The 10,885-nt window shown below is 39.4% G+C and overlaps 1 protein-coding gene across 1 annotated transcript in view; it reads right to left on the reverse strand.

The window, feature by feature from the left end:
* Positions 1-10,566, reverse strand: part of ANKRD31 (ankyrin repeat domain 31) — a 188,979-nt gene extending 178,413 nt beyond the window's left edge. Inside the window, exons 1-3 of the mRNA XM_044680804.1 lie at positions 10,392-10,566; positions 9,795-10,167; positions 6,835-6,908 (exon numbers count right to left, since the gene is read on the reverse strand). Coding sequence (XP_044536739.1) covers positions 6,835-6,908; positions 9,795-10,167; positions 10,392-10,566 — 622 coding nt within the window. The remainder of the gene's footprint in view (positions 1-6,834; positions 6,909-9,794; positions 10,168-10,391) is intronic.
* Positions 10,567-10,885: the final 319 nt, after the last annotated feature.

Genomic DNA, 10,885 nt, shown 5'->3' on the forward strand with positions numbered 1-10,885 from the left:
AGCCAGACCAAAATTTGCTCCTCTCTCAGTGCCCTATATCTTATTTCTTTCACTATCAACTCATCTCCTGCTCTATTGCTGTTGTCCTCCATTCCCAGCAGAGGTCCCTGTTGTGGGGTACCTTAAACTATGATGAATATTGTAGTATCCCTCCAGGTTATTACCCCACTTTGTTGGGGTTTTATATTTTTAAAAATATTTTTCCATATTTGCATGATTCATTTTCTTTCCCTCTTCTCTTCCCTCCCCTCTCCCAGAGCTATTCCCCTACTTTGTACTTGTACTCATAGATTGATCCTCAAGAGGGTAGTTGCTACTTCATCTTCTTGGGAAAATTTATAGTTCATACACCCCTATCAGTGTGCTTCCCATGAACAGTGACTGGCAGTGGACACAATTAACTCTCACAAAGGCATTTAGTAAGATGATAGGGCAAGAATAGGCACAAAAACATTCTCCCAAAAAATTCCCACAAACATGCACGAGAAAATTGGAATCAAACTCAATGTACAATGATAATAAAATAAGTGAATAGATTACATACATGGAAATGGCAACTATCAGTTTCTGGTACTTCAGAGCCTGAAAGTCTTCTCTTTTCATAGATGAATGGGCTTCCCCCTCCCTAACTCTTGATTGCTAAAGGTCTGTCTAGGACCTGTCTTTCTATGCCATATATCCTCCCTGCCTCAGGTTTATGAGAAGATTGTTTTTCTCATTACTGTACTGCTCTTGCCATGCCATCTCAGAACATTCCTATACTAAATATACTAATGGTTAATTGTGCTTTCTAGCATGTATGTATGCTGTGTTACCTTAGTGCTATTTCATCTCCTCCTCACTGGATGCAGTGTCTCCTACTTGCCTACAATCTTTCCCATCCCTGAACTGCTGGAAAGAGTGTTTCTTGCTCTGTTACTTGATGTCATGATGTATAAGGAGAAAAAAAGAAATTCTCTCCTCCCCAACTGTAGAAATCTCACTCCATAACTTCCCTAAGCCTGGAATATTCTGAGCTCCTCTGGGCTTATCTATCTATAACCCACAAAAATGCAGCTAATTTATTTTATCAGCCAATTGAGATATTCCTTCCTAGATTCAATCAGAGTTGGTCATACTGGCATGGGCATGGAAGGGAGATGGCATGGTAGGGAGATGGCATGGACATTGTACAGAGATGCCATGAACACTGTACCCCTTAACTCAGGTAAACAATAAGCAGGGAAATTCCTTTACTCCTTTCTGTCCTTGTGACTCCACCCAAGAACATCTGATAGCCACTATAAGACCTTGAGATTACTATTATCCTTGGATCTTCCTTTAGGTTGAGATAGACAAAGAGATACACATCTAGGCCACACCTTGATAGCATTGGCTGTATCTCTGGCATCCATCTGTTCCCTAAACCATGAGGGTCTCAAGCAGTCCCTGCACCCCATGGAATACCTAAGTGCTTACCACTAGTCACGTCCATACCATGACATAATCTCATGTACTCACTGTTGTAAAGTTGTAAACCCCTGAACTGAGGCATTCTGGGAGCAACCCCCAGGGTTGTTCCACTCATGCTGTCTTGCTGGACATTAATCCTATCTTACTAATAAATCTTTTTTACTTTTAAGCTAAGTTTCAGAGTCCTGCATTCTTGTAAAAGGTATCCTTCCGAACCCAGGGGTTCACCATTGTACCCCACAACACCCAGTTGTAACCCCATAACAATACCTCATAATATTTGGACATTAAAACTTTATTGTAGGGGGGCAGCTGGGTAGCTCAGTGGATTGAGAGTCAGGCCCAGGGACCAGAGGTCCTAGGTTCAAATGCGGCCTCAGCCACTTCCCAGCTGTGTGACCCTGGGCAAGTCACTTGACCCCCATTGCCCACCCTTACCACTCTTCCACCTAGGAGCCAATACACAGAAGTTAAGAGTTAAAAAAACAAACAAATAAAAAACTTTATTGTATTATAATTTCATTGGGGAGATCACATTCTTCTTCCCCTAAGCCATGAACCATTTTATAGTGCTTATTTGGTAGTTTTCAGAATTCTTCTTTGTATTAGGATATATTTGCTTCTTAAAATTTTGTAAGTACAAGTGCCATCTTTCTTTAAGCAATGCAAATGAATTAATATTGCTTGCTAGAGAATATATACAACCATATACTCATTTGTTCATACCTATATTCACATATAGGGTCTTTTACTTCAAGTTATAATTTTTGTATATTGGAAGTTTGTTACCACCTCCCCTATAGAACCTAAATTAACATTCATTTGTGGAATCTCAAGGGGGAAAAAAACAAATTTTAAACAACTTCATCAGGGAGACTTTAAAATTCACTTGAGAGAATAGCCTAAGGTTATTCTCCTAACCTAGAGTGGGCAATTTAGAGGTAGAACTTCCAGGGAACACTCATGTCCATATCAATTAGCTATTCCACTGTAAATCTACATAGTTTCTTTCCTCTTTACTTTTGTTTTTTGGTTCTAAAAACAGCTAAGGCGGTTTTCCCCATCTTTCCAATTTTCCATCTAGATCCAAACAGTCACATAGCATCTGGAGCAATAATAGAAGGTCCTTCTCATCTCCACCTCAAGTAGATAGGGGAAAGGAACATTATAATATTGTGATTCTCATCTCCTTCAACCAATTACAGTATTCAAAAGATTTATCACTATTTCAGAACCTTCAGAAAAGAAGGATTATCCTTAACATAGGGATCTGTTACCCTTCAAAAATTAGGACTTTTTCTGTGAAAAAAGAGAAAACTAAGAAGCCATATTGAGAGTTACCACAATCTGACAGATTTGGAGAATTATACTGCCTGTTATCAGTCTCCAGTATTGACCTATTCAGCTGTATAGAATATCCCTGAATAAATCTTTTTGGAAATTTAAGTCTTGAGTATGGCTTTTCTTCTTTTTCCCTGCCCTAATACTTCCTGAGTTATTAGATAATCCCTTATTTGTATAAACCTTTGCCATCATATATAGGACCTGAAATGGATAGGAGAAACTGTCTTCTCATTTTAAAACTCCTCTAAAGCACATAATGAGTCTTTAATTTGCTACAGGGAGTGGTCTCAATTCAGTTATAGGTCCTTTTTTTTTTTTTTTTTAAACCCTTGTACTTTGGTGTATTGTCTCATAGGTGGAAGATTGGTAAGGGTGGGCAATGGGGGTCAAGTGACTTGCCCAGGGTCACACAGCTGGGAAGTGGCTGAGGCCAGATTTGAAACTAGGACCTCCCGTCTCTAGGCCTGACTCTCACTCCACTGAGCTACCCAGCTGCCCTTTTTTTTTTTTTTTTTTTAAATCACTTTTGTTGTTCTTAGCTTCCAGTGAGCCTCTTAATTCCTTTTTGCCCTGGCTTTGCTACTTCCCATTATTCAGCCCTCTTCTTTCTAACTCCACTCAAACAGGTATTTGCTTTGAAGTGGTTGGTCTATATCATTTACCATCTCTTTTTTCTAGTGCCTGGACTAAATGCTTCCCACTCACATTAGCCCATTCCATCAAACCTTTTAGGAGAAGGGAAAGTCATGTCTGCCCTTTCATTTATCATTCTATCTACTATCTTCATCTAGGGCAATTAAAACGGTTAATCCAAATTACCCAGGACTACTATATAGAGATTGTTCAAAAAGGGAGGAAGGAGGGGCAGCTGGGTAGCTCAGTGGATTAAGAGCCGGTCCTAGGTTCAAATCTGGCCTCAGACACTTCCCAGCTGTGTGACCCTGGGCAAGTCACTTGACCCCCATTGCCTACCCTTACCACTCTTCTACCTATAAGTCAATACACAGAAGTTAAGGGTTTAAAAAAAAATTTTTTTTTTAAAAAGGGAGGAAGGAGACAAGTGAAGGGTGGTGTTGCTCCCAGCAGCAGCAGCAGTGGTTACTCCCAGCAAAAGCTAAGATTGGTACAAAGTGGCTCAGTAATGTAATTTAACCTCATATTAACATTATGATAAGGGATATTTCAAAATTATTTCTTCAATTAATTAATTTTAAAGAAAGAGATGATACAAAAATGCTACTGATTCACCACCAGGAAGATGAGTACTTTAAATTTTTCTTCCAACTGAAGACATGAATTACATTACGTTAATATTCATTCCCCCACCCAGAATTCTCTTTGTGACTAACTCCATGCATTTTTAAGAGAGTTGGCTGGGCCTGAGAGTGGCCACAGAACAGTTATCTTAACATATTCACAGCGCTTATACCCATGACCTTATAGTTATCTAAATTATACTTTAACTAAGATCATCATACAAGTTTCAAAATTTAAGGAAAAACTAAAAAGTAATTTCTAATAAACTTTTTATATAACCTGAAGTCTCATATCTAGAATCTTGTTAGTTCTGTGTCCAGGACAGTAATCAAGACTAGGTGATAAAGTGTACTTTTTTGCCTCTTGCAAAACTGAAAAAGAGAACAGAGATTGTTTGCTAAAATTATACTGTTTAGTGGTTTGGAACCCTGGGAATTTGCCCCACCTGATTTATTAAAGTTCCCACTCCAGTTTTAATTATAAAACTAATGACATATTTTGCATAGTACTTCAACAACCTTAGGAGTAAACAGAGGTGTTTTCGACTTCATTGTAGAAATGCTGAAAAGGTTTTTTATGTTTCCTTCTGAACATAGCCACCTCAAACTCAACATGTTCAAAATAGAAGATTTCCTCAAATCCACCTTTCCTAGAAACATCCCTACTATCCTTCCAGGTATCTATGTTCAAAACCTTAGTATTACTGTTTCCTCACCACACCCATCCTCTGTATGCTGTCATTTATCAAGTGTCCTATCTTTAAATCTCTTCCTCCATCTCCACTCTAATCACATGTTCTTCACCCAGATTGAGATCCTTTTCAGTGTCTCCTTTCCTTTTAAATCCTCTTCATCCCTAAAATACGGATCTATTTAATTTCTCTACTCAAAAATCTTCCGTTATTCCTTAATCTCTCTAAGGGAAAAACTTTTATTGAGCACTTAAAGCCAAACACAATAACACTCCTACCGACCTTAGCAATCTTATTTCACTTTACTTACCTTTATGCACTCTCCATTCTAGTGAAACTGGTCCTTTATACAAAATTCCATCTGCCACTGTCATGCCTTTCCACAAGTAGACCCCTATGTTTGGATGCAATACCTCTTCACTTTTGTGATAATGAGATTAAATCTACCCTGCCCATCTTTAGATTTAATCTCCAAAGGTGAAAACATCTCCTTTTAACTCACAAGTTGGGTGGTCTGTAACCCTGGGCTAGAGTGAGTGACAAATCAGAATTTACTGACTGCTTCCTGGGCAGTCCTAAGAAAAGTGTCTGTTGTGATTAGACACATAAACTAAGAGGAAGGCACAGGAAGTGACACAAAAGAGGCCCCTTTAAAAAGAGACCTCAGTGAGCTGAGGGCTTGCTCCTGGTTCATGAACAGGACCTGAAGGAGAGCTTCTGGTTCATGACCTGGACCTGGGACCTTAAGACCTTGGTAAGACTGCTCTTAAATCTCTCTCTTAGTAGTCAGTGAAGAAGGCTGCCTCCTTTAGCCTCCCAGGAGTTAATAGCCTCTGGGAGGCTCCCTTGATTGGGAGAAGCCCTTGTGGCTAAAATCCTTGTTAATTGACTTTTAGCCTCTGGCTGGGCCTCTGGAGCCCTGCTGGAGTAAAGTCCAGACTTGAATACAAATCTCTTATTCTACCCTCTTCTCATCTCTCTACTTCCACTCTCTCCTATATTTTGTAAATAAACTTCCATAAAAGTCAATTTGACTTGAGGTTATTCTTTAATTAGGAAGTGATAATTATTAATTCCCTGGAGACCTAATCTTTTAATATATTCAATCAAAAACCCCTTTTTACTCCTTATACTTTCACCTCTTAACTTTTATATTCCTTCAACAAATAACAGAGTTGTTACCACCTTCCTCATTCCCCCAGTTATTGGTGTTCTTTCTCTCTTGAAATTACTTTGTAAAATTTGAATACATTTTACATTTTTACATATATTTTTCCTTAAAGGCATACATTGTTTTAGAGGTTTTTGTCATTATCCTCAGCATTGAGTAGTGTCCTGCATATTTAATAAAAAATGTTTGTTGAATATGTATCTGACAAGATCACAGAACTCATAAATCAGATTTAGGATTGTCACCCTGATCTGCTGAAACCTTTTCAATGGTTATTCCATTATATTTAAATAATCCTGTTCCCTAAGGAAGGCAACAGAGACAGAGAGAGTAGAGAGAGAGAAAATTAAAGACATAAAAGTGTTTAGGAAAGTTGCTTCTATATCTTTTAAAGCTCATGTTGTCAAAAGTCTCACATAAAGAATTAATACCTGGGAAACACCTATAATATAAATTATTATAATTATCATAACTATAATACTAATGCATCTTTCTGAATAGTCTTCCCTTTCCAGCCTACCCCCATATTTCATTAGTCAACAAGTTGAACTGTAGCAATTTTAATATGTTTAAAAAAATACTAAGCTCAGTGCTCAGTGAATATAGGAAGTAGCAAGGTGGTAGAGAATTTTCCCTCAATCTAAGCATTCTTATGGACCTTCAATTGGACCTAGGAAAAGGAGACTGTATATTAAAAAGGTTTTCCACTTTAAAAAAAAGATAGAATGCAGGTTCACTTGGGGGATCTGCTTGACTTTTATCTGCCCTATAGGGAAGCAATGGAACAACTTTTTCTCAGGGGCAGTTATAAAAGTCTATAAGAAATTTGATTCTATTTAAAGTTAAAGCAAATTAATAAACTTTTTAAAATACCTATAAGAATAAAAGGTTTATACCTATTAAAAGAATCCTTTCTTACCTCCATACATTCGTCTGAGATCAGAATGAAAACTTGGATCAGATATAAAAGATGTATCTTGAGCAAAAAATAACCTTTCAATCAACACAAAAAGCACAAGTTATTGTACTTGTTTTAGATTAATAAGAAAACAATATAGTAACCAAAGTCTACTATTCTAACTAACATTTTTCATTTTTTCCAAAACCACCAAAATTCAAAGCTCAGTTGGTGTAGGAATTTCCGTTAGTAGACATTCACTATGAGAGACAGGGGAGTGAAGATAATCTCATACACATCTTTTCTAAAAATTCTCTTACTTAGAATTTAGAAAGATGTGACAATATTTCTTCATTCTTTGGGGAAGAGGAAAGAAAATTCCTTTCAAACCATGCACATGTGCCAATAAGGCCAGTGTTCTTGTTTTTTGTTATTGTTTCTCTTTCAAATTTCTCAATAATACTACAGGCATTGTTTTAGAAATTTTAAGACTAAAACTATTATTTTGTCAAATTTCAGAGTTAATTACTCTCATCTTTTTATCCTATTTTCTTTTTGTTCTTCTTGTAAAAACCCAGAAATGTTCTAGAGAACTATTTTTCTAAGATATGAATATTCTTAATTTTTAGAGTTTAAAAGTTTATGAGGAAAAAACACACCTTAAAATTAGGCTGTTTTTTTTTCATATTTCTTTTTAAATTGTCCTTTATTCCCTGCCTATGTATTTTTATTCTTTTTTTCCACTTTTTATTTAATTTAGGTGAAGAAAACTATACTGAAGCAGCAAGTTGATATGGTAAGAGAAGTGATACTTAGTAGTTCAACAAATAACATTAAGTTGAGAGAAGACTTGGACATGGAGAGGGTGTAAAAAGACCTTGCAAAATATTTGCTTAATTGAATATAATCACTTCCATTTATTTGTACAAAAAAAATAAAATTTTAAATAAAAGTACTTTAGTTTTAGATCTCATCAAAATCAAAAGAGCACCATAGTAGCATGCTATGATTAGAGTTAATGAAAATATATAACTAAAACATCTTTTTTAGTGTAATTCTAAAAATAGTATGTGGCACTATGTTACTTTCATCAGTTGAATCTGGACTTCTCTCTCTCTCCCTCCCCCCAAAGGCTGCTTCATTTACTTGATTTGATTATTAATTCCAAGTCTTCTCATATTTTGCAAAGTATCCTCCCTATATCTCCCTTCCTTTAAATGTATAATAAAAAATGTTGTGGAAGATTTTTACAAAGAATGCACATATGGATACAGCATAATCTCCTTATATAAAGACTTAAAATATAGGATTAACCTCATATATAGACTAGTCATACTGTATTAAATATTTCCCTTATGTCACTTTGTTTAAGGAGACATGATTAGGATATATATATATACATATAAACTCCTCTGCTAGCAGTCTGTTATGAGGTTCTATTTATGCTACACAAGGATTAAATCAGAAAGCATCTTTCAGTGTCTTGAAATCTCAATCAAAAACTTTTTTTAGCGTTTAGAGAATAAAGGCTGGCAAGTAATACTCAGATGTCATATGACAAAAGTCTCTCTTTAAACCTTATCAATCAACACTAAGAATTTATAATTTAATGAACATTGCTAGGGGACTATATAGTCAGTTGCTATAAGGGGTATTCACATTTTTTTGACCACCAGTAACTGCTTTTAGACAGTAGCAGCTTCTGGGAAAGCTAACCATTGTAGAAATCACATAAGATAATTTAGAGCTAGAGTTCTTGGCAGAATATTGAACAAACCTTAGACATGGAAATAAATTTTTAGTCCATGATCAACATTTGTTTAAAGGAGCAAGAATACATAATACCTATACTAATTGGCAATCTTCATTATACTGGAGTCTGCTTTGATTTGCTTTCCTATTTTTGAGATTAGAAACAGCAAAATGGCACGGTTGCATTGCACAAAGGGGTCTATATTCTGCTCCTTACTCTGCTTTTGCTTCATAGCAGTGTGGAGGTAACTTTTGCTTCTCAAGAGCTATGCCAGAGGAACACAAAATCTGGTAGATTCCTATCAAGTTGGAAAGGCATCAAATATAATACCAAATACTTTGCATTCTGAGTTTATCATGGGCAGAATGGCTACCCATAATGCTCTGCAGCTTTGGTCAAATCTCTTAGATTTTTCCATTCTTAAGTAAAAAGGAATGGAAAAATTGTTATGACAATTAATAAGACTTTCTCTACCACTGCTAGTGCTCTAATTTGTTCTATTTTAAGTTTGGCTTTGATAGGATTGACTTTTTACGTCCATTCCTAGCTTGGGTTCTCCAATATTTACTAGCTGTTATGAGTTTCTTTGCCTACCTCAGTTTTTATCTGTAAAATAGTACCCACCTTCCTTAATTTTTTTAATAAGGATAAAATAAGTTATTTGTAAAGCACTTTGCCAAACTTAAAGTTAATAAATGCTTTGATGACGATGCATTAGACGCGGGACTCTGCATATGCCAAACCCTAACCCTAACCATTACATATTTATAAGTGCCTGAAGCAAAAGCACCCTTTGATGGAAAACTTTGGATATCTTGAACTAGGGCACAGTGTCCAAAGTTTACCACGAGAAAGCATCCCTCCTTGATAAATCACAGCTTTGGACGGGCCCGTGGAGACCATTTAGTTCATACGGGTCACCCCACCCCCACCCTTCACGCTAGTTTTAGACGAGGAGTCAGGGCTCCCGAAAGGTTAAGTGAGTAGCCTGAGATCCCTCTGGGAACAAGCAGCAATCAGCATTTGAACCCAGCTCCTCGGCTTCACCACCTCGTCCCCGTAGCGCTATTGGGATAGCCTGGGATCACTGCCCAGCCGTGGTGAATGAAGATGGGGGCAGAGCCTCAAACGTCACCGAGGGCCCCGAGTAGGGAGATCCGCATCAGCCCGCGAGCGAGCCCAGGCCCTGCGGGGTGACCCGGCGAGCCGGCGCCGCCTAAGCCGTCACCTTTTCAGGGGCAACTCGTCATCCTCTAGCTCGCTCTCGGTCACCGACCCTTCCACTATCGTCTCGTCACTGTCCCAGTCTAATCCCCAGACTGCTTCTTCCTCCATGCCTGCCCCGGCAATCCCGCCCTTTCTTTCCCCCTCTTTCCCTTCAGGGAACTTTTGCGCGCCCCCGGCCCGAGGACAGCCTCGAGACACACAGAAGGAGCGAGCCCCTCGGGTGCAGATGGAGCTGGAGCTGGAGCTGGAGCTAGGCTGGAGCCGGAGAGGAGCGTGGCGTAGCCAGACGCGCGCAGCCCGCCGGAAACGCGGGGAGGACGGAAGCGCGGGGTGTTCCCGAGACTGAGAAAGAGCGCGCCCGCGCCTCGCCTCGCCTCCCACCGCAAAGCCGGCGGGGGTGGGGAAGGGTGGGTTCAGAAAGGGGTGGGGTCAGAAAGAGGCGGCGCGCGCGGTCGCCCCCCACAACTCGAGGAGGAGTGGAGTGGCCAGGCAGAGGCTGCGAGAGGGAGAAATTCCTGTAGCTGGCTTCCCTATAAAGAAAGAGGGGGAGGGGAGGAGGAAGGCGGGGGCGGGAAGAGGTGACGCGCGCTCCACCCACGGCTGCCGGGGGAATCTCGAACCTGAAACTTGGGACTCTGCGGCTGCGGGGCAGGAGTCTGGGGAGCGTGGTGGGTCGCGGGGTACATTCTTATGTAAGGACCCTTGTAGGCACCAGCGACTCTTAGAGGTCCAGAAGTCGCGTAGCCGGGGTGTCCCCGAATTCTCGGCGCCATCGTGCCTTCCACGTTCCTGACCCGCGCCTCAAGGGACTTTGAGAGCCTGACAGGGGGCCCACGCACTTCTACTTTTTGGGCCAACGCCGATCCTTTCAGAGACTAGAGGATTTAGGGGTATCAATGATGGAGGGCGATTGAGAAGCTTGCATGATAGTTGAGAGCCTTCTAATACTTGAAGAGCTGTGTCTTGGGAAGAAGAGGCTGGATGGGCTCAGCTTTACTCCAAAGGATTGAACGAGGAGGGAGCAAAATTACCCAGTCAGGTTTAGGTTTGATGTAAATGAAAAATTTCCCCAATTGAAAGTGGAATAGGAAG

This window comes from Gracilinanus agilis, chromosome 1, assembly GCF_016433145.1.
Source record: "Gracilinanus agilis isolate LMUSP501 chromosome 1, AgileGrace, whole genome shotgun sequence".
NCBI classification, from domain to species: Eukaryota; Metazoa; Chordata; class Mammalia; order Didelphimorphia; family Didelphidae; genus Gracilinanus; species Gracilinanus agilis.